We start from the raw sequence: 16,334 nt of genomic DNA, 5'->3' as shown, positions 1-16,334 counted from the left end.
TAGGACAAGCCAGCAATCAGGGCACCCACCCCTCTATTGAAGGAAATCGATAGGGACGATTGGGAAACGGCCCAATTAATTGGGGCCAAGTTCAAGGCCCGCCCAAAAGCGCGCGAAGCCGTTTTGGGTATAAGAAGAATCTCCCAAGAGAGAATCGCTCTCTTGCAGCCCCGGCATTTTCAACAGGGACGTGCCATGTTCACAGAATTTGACTATCTTTTGTAATCGCGACAAAAACCCGGTGACTCGGCAGCTAGGATTCCACAGTTAAGTTCTGAGGAGTTTCTGAAAGAGAAAAAGAGCTGGGGGAACCTTATTTAATTGCAAATATTGATATAGCTTCAATCTCATCTTTGGAGAAAGCATTTTCAATGCTATGTATAGGCTGTAGATGTGGCAAACCTAAATAAATGACTGAATAACAATTACACATTGCCTGCTCCCTGATTGGATAAATAACACACAGTTTAAAGGTAAGTATTATGCAGCAGTTGATGTTGCCGTTGTAATTAATAGGGACTGATGGAAGTATTTGAAAATGTTTTTCCTCTCGCAGTTTCGGTGATCAAAGTGTAACATTGGGATCCTTAGTTCCTCCAGAGATTCAGCTCAAGAAATCAATTACAACATGTTCACATGTAGCTGTCTAACTTGCATACCCCCAAAGCCCTCCCAACCAAAACTCTTCAGTTTCTCAAACACTGACAGGGCTTTCAATCCACCCTCCCACAGGTACTTTGATATGTCTTGAAATCCAAGGTCATTTCTTTCCTCCGCTTCTGACAGTAAAAATATTATTTGTTTCTGAAGGACGTTATGAAGGAAAAGGGAAGAAATTTGTTGGCCTTTCAGTCACATCCACGCAAACACATTTCTGGAATCTCCGCAACATTTTCATTTAAACCCAAATCTCTCCTCTTAAGTAAAAAGAGAAAATTCTAGACCTATTTGATGTCTAATATCAGGCAATAACTGGGTAACTCCATCTGCTTCAAAGCTCCAATTTCCGTTCCACTAGTTTCAGAAATTTTATAGAGACCTGTGGAAATTAGACCTTGAATGTTATTTTAGTTAATGAGGAGTCCCAAAAGGGTGAGTCAAAAGTAATTTATTTCCTATTCACCGTAAGGAAATACAGCAGCTAACAACACCCCACATCCCAGCCAGGAATCCAGAGATGCTGGTTCCCTTCTGGGGCGGTTTTTACCTCGGAGAATTAACTAGCCCCACTGTTATGACTGCGCCCCTCAGCGAGGGAGCTGACATTCCACAAGCCCCAAGGGAAATCTATCAGGTCGTCCCTGTGGGCCTCATGTGAGTTACAACAAATGTATATTTTCTGAAGGTATGGATATTATTTGCCAAAGAGTTGCTCATAGTTGTACATCACTGAGCATTAATATCAAGCACAAAGAATGCTTATATTAACTTTACAATGGAACTGTCCACAGCCCATCTCCAATGCTAATCACGTTTTATATATTTTATAATGGATTTTTTTTTTTTAATTTCAAACTATCGAACATAGCAAAGGGTGTCCATTTAAAATATATATTATATTAAACATAGAACTTTATAAATACTTTATATACTCCAAATTAAGCAGCGTATTTATATAGCACTTTTGAGGTAATGAAATGTCCCAACATGTACAAAAGAAGTGACCAAAGGCTCAGTGAGAGGCATGTTCTTATGAGTGTCTTAAAAGTGGAGTGAGAGAGGGTGGCACGTGGCACAGTGGTTAGCATTGCTACCTACGCCGCTGACGAACCGGGTTCAAATCGTGCCCCTGGGTCACTGTCTGTGTGGAGTTTGCACATTAATAATAATAATAATAATAATAATATACCACTATGACACCAATTCTGTTACAAAGATAGCAGAGGATTGTTGACTGGAGAAGGTTACAGAGATAGAGAGGGGTAATACCATGCAGAACTTTATATAAATACAACAGGAGCTGCACATAATCTTTTAAGCACTATATATATGTGTATATATACAAATCTCACATTTTATTAACATTTACTATGAATAATGAGAATTATCACAGTATCATAATATCTTTACGGTGCAGAAGGAGGCCATTCGGTCCATCAAGTCTGCACTGGCTCGCTGAAACTCCACTATTACAACTAGTCGGTCTTATCCTCATAACGTTGTACAGTATTTCTTTTCAGATAGTAATCCTGTACCCTTTTGAATATGTCAATTGATCCTGCCTCCACCACCCTTTCAGGGAATTTGTTCCAGATTCCAATCATCCTCTGGGTAAAAAAACACATTCCTCACATCACTTCTACTCCTGTCGCCCATTATGAGAGGGAACAGTTGTCACTATTTACCTTGTCCATAGCCTCAGAAACTTAAATACCTCTATCAAGTCTCCTCTCAATCTTCCTTTTTCCAAGGTTAAATGATACACTTTCCAACCAAATCAGTTGAAATGTCATATTCATTAGAGGGAATATTAGAACATAGCTGTAATACCCATAAATGGGAAGGGGATAGTTTGAATCTAGAATTAAACAAGTTAGGCTGCATTGTCTTAGTTCTTTTAAGGTGATTATCTGCCACACAATTATCATTGAACTAAAGATCCCAGAGTTACTTTAATGTATCAATCTGGAGAAAATGTATAATTTACCTTCACAGTGTCTGAGCCACATCATCAATAACAAGACAGATAACAGCAGTGAAAGATCCATTTGCCCGAAAACAACAGTTAGCCCAGAATCATCGGAACAGCGTTCAGTGCCAGTGAAATATCTTTTGCTATGCATTCCCTGATAATGTTCCTGGATTGGGAATGAATATTAAGCTCCACCCTTTTATCCAGGCCTTACTTTGTTCAGGCGTTGAACAGGCAAATTCTTAAAGCAGTGCAGCTCGTAGATTGGAAATAAAGAATAGAAAATACTGGAAATACTCTGGCAGCATCCGTGGGGAGAGAAACAGAATTAACAGCCGGAACTCCCAGCAGTTCACACTGGCAGAATCCTCCCATCCCACCAATGATGCACCCTCACCATTGGTTTCATGGTGGGGAGGGATGCTCTCAAGGGAAACTCTGCTGACAACAGTGGGACTAAAAGATCCTGCCACCGGCCAATGGCAGCTACCAGCTGCGAAACATGCAGCCGGTTGCCTAGAGAATCTCACCCAAAGTTTTTACTTAATCAGGGGCATCGTCAGAATAATTCCCTACCCAGAGAGATGTGGATTCTCCATCATTGAGTATATTCAGGACAGAGGATGATGGGATTCTAGGCAGGACGGGATATGGGGAGAGTGCAGGGAGGTGGAGTTGAGGTAAAAGATCAAACATAACTTATTGAATGTCTTATCTTCTTAGGTAAATTACCCCATATGAAAGGAATCATCAAAGGAACATTAAATAGACCATAGAGGAGTGGAAGTTCAGAGCTCTTAATATCCCTTTAGGGGAATGGGATGTAGAGATAGGCTCAAATACATCAATGGGGGAAGGATGATACAGGCAGGAAGGAGCAGCACAGAGGGTTTGAAATATCCCTGTGGGAGACGCAGACAGATGGATCCATAAATGCTTCAATAGGGAGAGGGTTGTTGTAATAGCTAGGTTGCACTGGTTAGGTTTAAACAATTAATATTTATTGAAACAACATGGTATGTACAAAGTAGTACAGCCACGATGCTGCAATCTGCCTCCTAGATCGAAATGGCAAAAAGTCCACGTTCTGCTCGGCGATTCTGCGCACGAACTACCGATTGGACAAATGGGTTACATGACCCTTCGGAAGATTGCGCCTTAAAGGGACTGTTATAACCCACATGGGTCTTATGGGGTAGGGATGGTTAACTACCCCGTGGATCTTGCAGAATACGAGTTCCCTGATAAGGGGCGGAGGACCCTTAACAATACTTTGCTTTCTGTAAGTAGAGTCGGCCAGTAAGGCAGCGACTAGAGAAGACCCATTAGGGAGCTGTATATAATAGTTACTGTAAAATAAAGTAAGTTTTTGTTTTGACCTACTCGGTGTGGACTATTAGTTGCCCTTACAAAACTGGCGATGAGGTTAAAATCTGGATAGCTATCGATGCTGCTGAACCATTTCCCCATACCTCTTGGATGCAGGTTGGAAATTTGCTTTTGTTTTGCCTTTTTTGGGGCGTTTGGACATGATCGATGCTGGGCTGGAAGATTGGAATCAGTAAGCACAGAGGATGCATTACTTTATCCGGGCCAACAATATTGCAGAGAACGACTGCCAGGTCGTCACCTTGCTAACTGTGGCGTGTATACATTTGGAGTGATATGGAGCCTTACATACCCAGCGGCCCCAGACACTAAGGGCAGGACTCTCCGTCCCCAGGACACTCAGAATGCGTTCCCCGATGGGACGGCAAATCAGGTGTCAGGGTAAAATTGGGATTGGTGCTGGGCAACGACCCGAACCCATGCTCCAACCCTTCGCTGGTGGCATGAACAAGTTCCACGCCACAAGCCAGCGGGAGGCATTGCATTATTAGTTAAGGAATCAGTTACAGAGGTAAGGAGAGATGAAATCTTGGAGGGGGCATCAAATGAAGCATTGTGGATAGAGCTTAGGAACAAAAAAGAGACATCCACATTGCTAGGTGTGTACTATAGACCCCCAGATAATCAGCGAGAAATTGAGGAGCAAATATGTGCGCAATTCGCAGAGGGGTGTAAAAATAATAGGGTAATCATATTAGGTGATTTCAACTTTCCCAACATTAATTGGGATAGTCACTGTGTTAAGGGCTTAGACGGAATGGAGTTCTTAAAATGTATACAGGAGAACGTTTTAGCTCAATATGTAAAGGAGCAACAAGAGACGGTGCAGAGCTGGACCTAATTCTGGGGAATTAAGCTGGACAGGTGGTTGATGTGTTGGTGGGGGAGCATTTTGGTGATTGTGACCACAACATGGTACAACTTAAGTTTGTTATGGACAAAGAAATGGCCAAGTTGCAAAAAAAGGTTTTGGATTTGGGGAGAGCGGATTTTAGTAAAATAAGGCAGCATCTGGCCAAGGTAGACTAGGAAGAGTTACTTGTGGGGCAATCTCCAGAAGAACAGTGGGGGGCATTCAAAAAGGAAATGGGGAGGGTACATGCCCAACATGTTCCCTCCACGGTAATAGGAAGGAGGAACAATCCCAGAGAACTATGGGTGACCAGAGACATTCAGGATATGATGAGAAGGAAAAGAGAGGCTTTGAGCAAGTACAAGGGGGGCAAATCAACGGAGGCATTAGTAGTATAAGAAAGTGCAGGATGGAGCTTAAGAAAGCAATCAGGAGAGCAAAGAGGGGATATGAGAATGTTCTGGCTGGTAAAAGTGAGGAAGATCCCAAGATATTCTGTAAGTGCATCAATGGGAAGAGGGTAACAAGGGAAAGAGTAGGGCCCATTAGGTACCAACAGGGAAATCTGTGGGTGGAGCCAGAGGACATTGTTTTTTAAAAATTCATTTACGGGTTGTGAGCATCGCTGAGTAGGCCAGCATTTATTGCCCATCCCTAGTTGCCCTTCAGAAGGTGGTGGAGAGTTGCCTTTTTAACCACTGCAGTCCTTGAGGTGTTGGTGCACCCACTGTGGTAGGGTGTTGAGTGAATACTTCATATCTGTCTCCACCCTTGAGAATGAGGAGGTAGTTATATAACTTAGGGAGAGAAACTGTGAGGTTCTTTTTTTTTAAATTTTGAGTACCCAATTAATTTTTTCCAATTAAGGAGCAATTTAGCATGGACAATCCACCTACCCTGCACATCTTTGGGTTGTGGGGGTGAAACCCATGCAAACACGGGGAGAATGTGCAAACTCCACATGGACAGTGACCCAGATCCCCGGATTGAACCTGGGACCTCGGTGCCATGAGGCAGCAGTGCTAACCACTGCACCACCGACTGTGGGGTTCTTGAGAAAATTGTCATGGGGAATGACAAGGTGTTGGCAGGCTTAAAAGTGGACAAATCTCCAGGTCAAGATAAATTGTGTCCAAGGCTGCTGAGGGAATTCCTCCCTGGCCCCGGGGAAGGTGCCGGAGGACTGTGGTCCCACAATTTAAAGAAGGTTGTAGAGATAAGCCAGGGAACTACAGACTACATCAGTGGTAGGGAAACTATTGGAGAAAATTCTGAAGGAGAGAATCGACCTCCACTTGGAGAGGCAATGTTTGATCAGGAATAGTCAGCATGGCTTTTGTCAGAGGGAGGTCACGTTGAACAAATTTGATTTAATTTTTTAAGCATGTGACAAGGTGTGTAAATGAGCGTAATGCAGTTCACGTAATTTACATGGATTTCCGCAAAGCCTTTGACAAGGTCCCACATGTGAGACTTGTGTTCTGTGTTATGGCCGTGGTAAAGATGTCACAGAACATCTAGTTCTTTAGCTAGAACAATGATTTATTAACAAACACGTGGAAAGATAACGACCAAACTATAATACAGACAATGTATGTAAGCCTACTTGTGTCACTAATAAAGATTTTTAAAAATAAATAAATTAATTCAGTGAATTCTCCCAGAACTACTCTAAGTGCGACTATCCTCTTGTACGTCTTACTGCCAACTGATGGGTATCTCGAGTCATATGATGGATCTCTATCACCACCAACTGGTTGGAGGTTGCATCGCTAACTATATATGGACTGTGCACAGGTCTCTCACCACATCCCCCTTCCTCTGGAACTGTTAAACATTTAAATACAAATGTAACTGTGTCTTCCAAAACATGATATGCATCATAATTTTAAACATGCCATATGTACAAATACAACTGTGCTTTACACAACATGATATGCCTAATAATTTTGAACGTGTCCCTTGTGCACAGCTTATTGGACTTCACAACAATGTCGTCGCATTGGTCATCTGAATTTTGATCGGCCACTCGATGTCGCATCAGCTTTCAGAAGACCGGTTTTCTGGCTGGTCTTTTTTGGGTCACCAACTTTTTCAATTTTCTAACACAATACTTCCTACTCTGTCTTTGTGTGCTTTCTTGCTTATAGGCCACATTGCCGATGCCTTCCTCTTCAGTGTTGCGGGTGCTACCCAGTTGACCAACTGTACCATGAACTCTTCTTCTCTTCTCCTTCCTTCTCATGGGAGGGATCCTCTGACTGTGTCTTCTTTTCTGTTTTACTTTAGTGGCATCCTTCTTGCTGCTGGACTCTGCCATGGAATTAGTTGCTAGTGGTGCTTTTGCCGTAGTAATTGCTTTTGGATCGTCTGTTGTGCAATTTGACTCTGGCTCTTCTGCAACCATGGCTGATTTCGGAGCCTTAGCTGGATTGAGTAGTTTTGGTTGATCCATGGTGCTTGCGCTCGAATGCTGAACTGCATGCCCCTCACCTGGTGAAGCATTCAGTGTCAGCTTACTTTTGGCTGATTGTGCATTTGCAGTTAAGTTTGAAACTTCAGGGCGATCTAAAATCCGGTATTTTAGCTGGATCAATGCCCTCAATGTTAGGCGTTGCACCTTCAACTTGTGTTTTAGCCTCAATTGGTGGCTTATCCTCACTTGATATGACGATGTAGGGTTCGTCTTTTGTTGGAGAGCTAATAGTGGCTCATCTTCATCTGATATGACGATACATGCATGACATGCAGATGTATCCTTCTGCTCTTCTTGCACATCTTTGCCTGCAACAGTAGTGGACTCGCCAACACTAAGGGCATTCAAATGGTCATTGGATAGACATATGGACGATAAGGGAATAGTGTAGATGGGCTTTAGAGTGGTTTCACAGGTCGGCGCAACATCGAGGGCCGAAGGGCCTGTACTGCGCTGTAATGTTCTATGTTCTCTGTTCTGGTGGAGTGGCCTCAAGTGTTGGGGATCCGCTGCAGGAACCATTCCGTGGGCACACCGTACTGCCCTGGAGCCAATTCACCGTACTGCCCTGGAGCCAATTCACCGTACTGCCCTGGAGCCAATTCACCGTACTGCCCTGGAGCCAATTCACCGTACTGCCCTGGAGCCAATTCACCGTACTGCCCTGGAGCCAATTCACCGTACTGCCCTGGAGCCAATTCACCGTACTGCCCTGGAGCCAATTCACCGTACTGCCCTGGAGCCAATTCACCGTACTGCCCTGGAGCCAATTCACCGTACTGCCCTGGAGCCAATTCACCGTACTGCCCTGGAGCCAATTCACCGTACTGCCTCTGGAGCCAATTCACCGTACTGCCCTGGAGCCAATTTCTCCAAAAAGGGATTATTTCTTCAGTTATCAGTTGGCTGTTTGCTGTTGATTTGCTCTCAGCTGATGTATCTGCTGCTGCAATCTCACTTTTAGCCTCTGCACACTCCATCTTAGAGCTTTCACACTTAGCATTGTCCTGTGCTGATTGGGTGTTCCTTGTGACCATCTCGTCACTGCCACTGTCATGATATGCAGACATGCACATAATGAGATAGAGACAGGCAGCTAATGAGCTCAGAGAACAGGACATAACCAATCAGCAGGCAGAACACTTGGGGGTGGTTTCCCACTATAAAAGGCATGAGGGACTCACACTCCGCCTCTTTCCACTACGGACATCTACAGAGTGAGTCCGGTGTATATATCACGTAACGCATACAGCACGTGGCTAAGAGCTAGTCTGGTTCAGTCAGATAGAGAGAGCACACTTAGGTTAGCAGAGCGTCGAACTCACAGAGAACTGAGCTAACTGTGTGACAGGTTCAATAAATCAAATTGAACTAACTTCAAGGTCTGGAGTCTATTTCAGTCATAGCTGCATCCAGTTGCAGCCCGTGTTATCTCAGTGTGCTTAACATGACAGCCACCAAATCACCAGAATAGTGTTTCATCCTCTTCTGGTTCATCATCTGAGTCTCCACTTTCCTCATCGTAATCATGGTTGTCGTAATCATCATCAGAGTCATCATCATCTGCAATGGCTTCTCCTGTAAAGTATGACATTGCAGGTGATTATGTGTTCACGCAGGGAGTGACCAATTTCAAAGTCAGCAGCGAGTCTTGCTGCAGAACCTTCATAGGGGAGCTGGTGGCGTAGTGGTATTGTCACTATAAACCAGAGACCCAGAGTAATGCTCTGGGGACCCAGGTTCAAATCCCACGACTGCAAATGGTGAAATTTGAATTCAATAAAAATCTGGAATTAAAAGTCTGACAATGACCATAGAACCATTATCGATTGTCATCAAAACCCACCTGGTTCCTTAATGTCCTTCAGGGAAGGAAATCTGTCATCCTTACCCGGTCTGGCCTACATGTGACTCCAGACCCAAAGCAATGTGGTTGACTCTTAACGTCCCCCTCAAGGGCAATTAGGGTTGGGCAATAAATGCTGGTGTCGCCCACGTCCCATGAACAAATAAAAGGAAAAAAATCCAACACTCCATGCTCTGGAACTTCAGAACAAGAAATAGAAGAGTAATTTGGTACAATTTTCGCGACTGTTTGACCAGTGCCCTGACCCTTATGCTTCTGCTTCATTTTAATGGTTTTCAGTGTGATGTTTGTGCCTTTCTTCCAGTCGACCTGGCACCCTGTTGTAGCCATGAAAGATGGCTGCGTTCCGATTAATCTGGCCAAAGCCCAGTTTAAAACGGCTAACCCGAAAGACTGCTGGGAAAAGCAGCCAAGAAGACACAAGCAGGCAGCTGCAGACAGCTTTGCATATTCGGCTCTGGGAAGGTAGCCCAGATCGATACTCAGGGCTATCAACAGCCAGGTATTCGCAGTTGCATTCAGGACTGTTTGCAGCCAATCTATTCAGACATCCACAGTTAAATCGGCTATCCCCGGGAACAATTGCAACATATTAGCCAGACCTGTCGGCGCCTGCAGTGGCCGAAACAAAGACAGGTGAGCGACCACCCCCCGATCGAGGAATCGCCTCACCATTGGACACATCGACCCCAGAGATTGGGGACAGAATCCAATCACTTGGGACTCAGGGTCAAGGGTCGCCAAGGGAGGCGGGAAGCCCCTGGGCCCTATAAAAGTGAAGGTCCAAGTTCAGATCTCGCTCTCTCTCATCTTCACCTGCTCGAGACCTTCGCAAGACCAGCCACCGGCAACTGTAAGTTTGAATCCAGCGATCGCTATCCGGTAAAGACACCTAGCCACCGACCTGTAGCAGCCTTTTGAATCCCGCGGGCCAGATTTGATTGGACAAGCCATTCGTTTCCCTGACCTGGTGGGCTCTTCCTAAGTTAAGTATTGGCCAGTAGTGATAGGTTTATTATATAAATAGTAGTATTAGGGTATTAATATTGCTTGTTGTATATAATAAATGACCGTTGTTTTAATCCTTACTAAGCGGTGTGCTGTATTATTAATCATAACCTGAACTTGAACCACGTGGCGGTATCATAAAGATACCTGGCGACTCATGAGCAAAGGTGACGTAAACAGAGCAAATAGACTAAGGTTAAAAAGAGCAACACTGTGCATCCCGTGATTTTCTTGTTCGTCAAAGAATAAAAGTCTAACTCATCAGGCTGCGACTCCACCTGGTGTACTTTGTGACTGCCTCATTTGTGAAATACTCATTTGGCTCAAATTTAAATTCCAGAGTAAAGCTCATTGGCTGTCCAGGCTCTGAACAGTTTACTTTTGTATCTTGTAGATGCTTTAAGATAGGCTCATCATGCTCCTGCATCATGTCACTGAGCAAATTCACATTTTTGAAGACTGTTAACCAGAATTCTGGAATTCTCTTTGGCTCCTCCATCCCTTCATCTGGTTTATCGTCCTCCACTTTAACGATCATTTATATCTCCTCAGATGACGGCGCCATTATATCTTGTTGCCAGTCTCAACGATCCACTATCGCAGTGCTGTCTGGAATGTACACTCAACTCGGGTTCAGGGCCTCACATGCGTCCACCCCTATGATGGGCTTGCGTTCTGTGTCCACAATGGAAAAAGGTACAATGTGTCTTCTGTTGTGTGGTAGTCACCACTGATGTATATATTAGGTGCTTTGTAGTAAGGCCCTGTACTACAGGTACGGGGGTAGTTCCCTGCCTGCTGGCTCCGCCCAGTAGGCGGAGTATAAATATGTGTGCTCCTCGTACAGCAGCCATTTCGCCAGCTGCTGTGGGTGGCCACACATCTTAGTGTAATAAAGTCTCGATTGCATCCAACTCTCGGCTTTGTGTAATTGATCGTGCATCAATTTATTACACTAAAGTTTTTCAGAAGATGGACCTCCGCCTGCAGCTGGATCCGCATTCAGGCAATGCCAAAAAGACTTTGAACGTTGGCTAGCCTGTTTCGAAGCTTACATCAGGTCTGCACCAGACCCAATTCCGGAAGCTCAGAAGATTCAGATCCTCTACACGCGGCTGAGCTCCAACGTCTTTCCACTTAACAGGACGCGCCGACCTACGAAGACGCCATGGCGCTACTGAAGGAAAACTACGCTCAGCGGACTATCATGCTCTACGCCAGGCACCTCCTCTCCACGCGGCGTCAGCTCCCTGGTGAGTCAGTGGAAGATTTCTGGCGTGCTCTAATTCCCCTAGTCAGAGACTGTGACTGTCAGGCCGTCACGGCCACGGAACACTCGAACTTGCTCATGAGAGACGCTTTTGTTACGGGGATAGGGTTGGATTACATCCGCCAGCGCCTCTTAGAAGGCCACACTCGACCTCGTGGCAACCAAAAAGCTAGTGCTCTCGCTGACGGTCGCTTCGCGCAACATCCAGGCCTACACCCCCGGCTGCGCGGCCCACCCCTCCTACGCATCGTGGACTCTGCAGACGGCCGCCCCATCGGGGACCCCACTCAGCCAACCCCACGCCAATCAACCCCGGGGGCCCCAAATGTTACTTCTGTGGGCAGCCAAAACACCCCCGACAACGCTGCCCCGGCCCGGAGCACCCTTTGCAAGGCCTGTGGCAAGAAGGGACACTTCGCTGCGGTGTGCCAGGCCCGCGCAGTCGCCGCTATTGTTCCGATCCCCCCACCCCCCACGTACGGCCAGTGGGCGCCGCCATCTTCCCCTCCCGGACCACGTGCGGCCCGTAGGTACCGCCATCTTGTTCGACCTCCACCACAAGCGGTCCATGGGCGCCGCCATCTTGTCCTCCCCAGGATCATCAGGCGCCGCCATCTTGTTTCCCCCACGACACGTGCGGCCCGTGGGCACCGCCATCGTACCATGACCTATGCCCCCCGGGCAATCCATCGTCTGCCACCGTCATCAAAGCCCTCAACACCATCTTCGCTCTGTTCGGCTTCCCCGTCTACGTCCACAGCGACAGGGGATCCTCATTCATGAGCGATCAGTTCTTGCTCAATGAGGGTATCGCCTCCAGCAGGACAACCAGCTATAACCCCCAGGGAAACGGGCAGGTGGAGAGAGAGAATGGGATGGTCTGGAGGGCCGTACAGCTGGCCTTACGGTCCAGAGATCTCCCGGCCTCCCGCTGGCAGGAGGTCCTCCCTGACGCACTGCACTCCATTCGGTCGCTCTTATGCACGGCGACTAATGACACACCCCATAAATGTTTCTTTGCCTTCCCCAGAAAGTCCACCTCCGGGGTGTCGCTCCCGACTTGGCTCGCAGCTCCAGGACCCGTAGTCCTCCGTAAGCACGTACGACTTCACAAGGCGGACCCGTTGGTTGAGAGGGTACAGCTAATCCACGCCAACCCACAGTACGTCTACGTAGCGTACCCCGACGGCCGCCAAGATACCGTCTCCCTCAGGGACCTGGCACCAGCTGGTTCCACACAAACACACCCCTCCGGCCCGGCGTACCCAGCCACAACCCCCGCCCCAGGACAATCCGTCCTCCCCCTGCCCACGCCCGAGGATGAAGAGGATTTAGGCATGCTCCCGGAGTCACCGAAGACCAGGCCGACTCCGGAATCGCCGCCATCACTGCGACGCTCCCAACGGCAGATCAACGTCCGGACCGACTGAATCTGTAACTTGATCGGGGCTCTTAAAAAAAAAAACATCATCCTTCTGTATAACTCTCCTCCATCCTCGCTGGACTCAATTTTCTTTCTGTACTTTAAAACATCTACTTGTATATAGTTCTCCACCACCCCCGCCGGACTCAATTTTAACAGGGGGTAAATGTGGTAGTCACCACTGATGTATATATTAGGTGCTTTGTGGTAAGGCCCTATACTACAGGTACGGGGGTAGTTCCCGGTCTGCTGGCTCTGCCCAGTAGGCGGAGTATAAATATGTGTGCTCCTCGTACAGCAGCCATTTTGCCAGCTGCTGTGGGAGGCCACACACCTTAGTGTAATAAAGCCTCAATTGCATCCAACTCTTGTCTTTGTGTAATTGATCGTCCATCATGTTGTGTACCCATGCTTCAAGTTCACATGCGCCCAACAACTCAATCTCATTCCCACTGTAGTCTTTCAGCAGTCTCATTTGATTGACGACTTTCGGTTTAAAGTTACCACGGCAGTTTGCCACACCCAATGTGCTTTTAGTTCATTGGAACAGCTTTAAAATAAAAACAGAGAAAACAGGGAAACACTGCCTCTCTTCTGCAGTCCAAACCAACAAACCAAAACTGAAACCAAAACACTAAACCCCCTCTCACCTGACAGCCACAGCCCAGCTCCACCCACAAATGACATCACTGAAGCCGTGCTGCAAGCCATGCGTAAGACAAAACCTTTCTTAAAGGGACACTCACGTGACAGGTGCCTTCAAACCTTCCATCTCGAACTTCACAGACTTTCCGTACTTTGAGTTCCCGTTGCCCGTAGTTCACCAGAGGCGGGAGAATTTTCTCTTTTTCTTCCTTCAGCCAGTTCCATCCCATCTGCTTTATCTTTTGACCAGTCCCATTCAAGTGTGCTGGGCCATGTCATTGAAAGGGGTTTTGTTTTTTTTGGATTTTGTATTGAATTGGAACAGCTACTAAGGGGGATTCATTAAGAGTTATATACATAGATTACTGTAACTGTTGTGTGTTTTTCATGTTTGTAATTGATACAAATTCTTACTATGCCTGGTACCATGTTATTCTCTGTTATGGCCATGGTAATGATGTGCACAGAACATTTAGTTCTTTAACCAGAAAGATGATTTATTAACAAATACTTGGAAAGACAACTAACAAACTATAATACAGCCAATGGCTACTAAATTAATTCAGTGAATTCTCCTGGAGCTGCTCTAAGTGCGACCATACTCTGGGTATGGAAGGTTATGGGCCAAATGCGGACAATTGAGACTAGCTTATTGGTAAAAAACTGGGTGGAATGGACATGTTGGGCCGAAGGGCCTGTTTTCATGCTGTAAACTTTTACGACAGGTCAGCAGTCTCTGACCAGGTGAGCACGGTTCTGATAGGCGGGAGTCGCGCAGGCGCGCTCAGGTTGCTATGGCGGGAGTCGCGCAGGCGCGCTCAGGTTGCTATGGCGGGAGTCGCGCAGGCGCGCTCGGGTTGCTATGGCGAGTGTCGCGTAGGCGCGCTCGGGTTGCTATGGCGGGAGTCGCGCAGGCGCGCTCAGGTTGCTATGGCGGGAGTCGCGCAGGCGCGCTCGGGTTGCTATGGCGGGAGTCGCGCAGGCGCGCTCAGGTTGCTATGGCGGGAGTCGCGCAGGCGCGCTCGGGTTGCTATGGCGAGTGTCGCGCAGGCGCGCTCAGGTTGCTATGGCGGGAGTCGCGCAGGCGCGCTCGGGTTGCTATGGCGAGTGTCGCGTAGGCGCGCTCGGGTTGCTATGGCGGGAGTCGCGCAGGCGCGCTCAGGTTGCTATGGCGGGAGTCGCGTAGGCGCGCTCGGGTTGCTATGGCGGGAGTCGCGCAGGCGCGCTCAGGTTGCTATGGCGGGAGTCGCGCAGGCGCGCTCGGTTGCTATGGCGGGTGTCGCGCAGGCGCGCTCGGGTTGCTATGGCGGGAGTCGCGCAGGCGCGCTCGGGTTGCTATGGCGGCGGTCGCGCAGGCGCGCTCGGGTTGCTATGGCGGCGCTCAGGTTTGCGGCCTTGGTGGTGTTTGTGGCAGCGGTTTGTGCTGAGTCTCAGTTCCAGACTTTAGTGCACCTGCGGCCGCTGGTAAGCGACGAGGAGCAAACCAAGGCGGTGCGGGAGCTGCTGTCCCGGCTGCTCGGGCCCCGAGCCCCGGATTTCCTGCTGACCGTCAACCGATCGATGCCCGGCCCCGAGGAGCGGGATCGCTTTGAGCTGCGGACCCTGCCGGGCGGCCGCCTCTCTGTCCTGGGAAGCTCGGGCGTGGCCGCAGCCACCGGCCTTTACCGCTACCTCACCACCTTCTGCCGCTGCCACATCTCCTGGTCCGGGGACCAGCTCTCACTTCCCTCGCCGCTGCCCGCCGTCCCCCAGCCCCGGCGGGTCACCTCACCCAACAGGTAAGAGCAGATCTTCCAGCCCGCGGTAGCCCTCTGGGAGAACCCAGCCAAGTGCCCAGTCCAGTCCCCTGCCCGGCCCCCTGCCCGGCCCAGCCCCCTGCCCGGCCCCCTGCCCGGCCCAGCCCCCTGCCCGGCCCCCTGCCCGGCCCAGCCCCCTGCCCGGCCCCCTGCCCGGCCCCCTGCCCGGCCCCCTGCCCAGCCCCCTGCCCGGCCCCCTGCCCTGCCCCCTGCCCAGCCCCCTGCCCGGCCCCCTGCCCGGCCCAGCCCCCTGCCCTGCCCCCTGCCCAGCCCCCTGCCCGGCCCAGCCCCCTGCCCGGCCCCCTGCCCTGCCCCCTGCCCGGCCCGGCCCCCTGCCCGGACCGGCCCCCTGCCCGGCCCAGCCCCCTGCCCGGACCGGCCCCCTGCCCGGCCCGGCCCCCTGCCCGGACCGGCCCCCTGCCCCCGGCCCAGTCCCCTGCCCGGCCCGGTCCCCGGCCCGGTCCCCTGCCCGGCCCCCTGCCCAGTGCCCGGCCCCCGGCCCAGTCCCCGGCCCCCTGCCCGGCCCGGCCCCCTGCCCGGCCCGGCCCCCTGCCCGGACCGGCCCCCTGCCCGGACCGGCCCCCTGCCCGGACCGGCCCCCTGCCCCCTGCCCGGCCCAGTCCCCTGCCCGGCCCTGTCCCCTGTTCTGCCCAGTCCAGTGCCCAGCCCCGTCCACAAGCCAGTGCCCTGCCCAGACAAGTGCCCAGTCCGCTGCCCGGCCCAGTCCCCTGCCCAGTCTTGTGTCCAGCCCCCTGCCTAGCGTCCAGCCCAGTCCCTTGCCCAGCCTAGACCCCTGCCCAGCCCAGTCTCCTGCTCAGTCCCCTGCCCCCTGTCCAGCCCCCAGCCAGTGCCCATAGCCTGGAAACCTCCCTTCTGTCTCCATTCTAAATTATTCATTGTTTTTGTTCAGTGAGTTACAGAAATGATCTTTCTCACCTCGCCCAGCATCCCTCCCCAAAACCTGGAATCGGTGCT

The 16,334-nt window shown here is 49.6% G+C and overlaps 2 protein-coding genes across 3 annotated transcripts in view; one reads left to right on the top strand and one right to left on the bottom strand.

Moving 5' to 3' along the window:
- Positions 1–13,853, bottom strand: part of LOC140405558 (bone morphogenetic protein receptor type-2-like) — a 106,795-nt gene extending 92,942 nt beyond the window's left edge. Inside the window, exon 1 of one of the 2 annotated variants that reach the window (XM_072494119.1) lies at positions 13,665–13,853. The gene's annotated coding sequence lies outside the window, so the exon portion shown is untranslated. The remainder of the gene's footprint in view (positions 1–13,664) is intronic. The other variant, XM_072494118.1, reaches the window with a different exon arrangement.
- A 1,000-nt stretch (positions 13,854–14,853) lies between these two features.
- LOC140405559 (alpha-N-acetylglucosaminidase-like) overlaps positions 14,854–16,334 on the top strand; it is a 45,374-nt gene continuing 43,893 nt past the window's right edge. Inside the window, exon 1 of the mRNA XM_072494121.1 lies at positions 14,854–15,341. Coding sequence (XP_072350222.1) covers positions 14,935–15,341 — 407 coding nt within the window. The 5' untranslated portion in view covers positions 14,854–14,934. The remainder of the gene's footprint in view (positions 15,342–16,334) is intronic.

This window comes from Scyliorhinus torazame, unplaced genomic scaffold (assembly GCF_047496885.1).
Source record: "Scyliorhinus torazame isolate Kashiwa2021f unplaced genomic scaffold, sScyTor2.1 scaffold_58, whole genome shotgun sequence".
Lineage (NCBI taxonomy): Eukaryota > Metazoa > Chordata > Chondrichthyes > Carcharhiniformes > Scyliorhinidae > Scyliorhinus > Scyliorhinus torazame.
The sequence above is the reverse complement of the archived record's forward strand: the minus strand, read 5'-3'. Positions and strand labels throughout refer to the sequence as shown.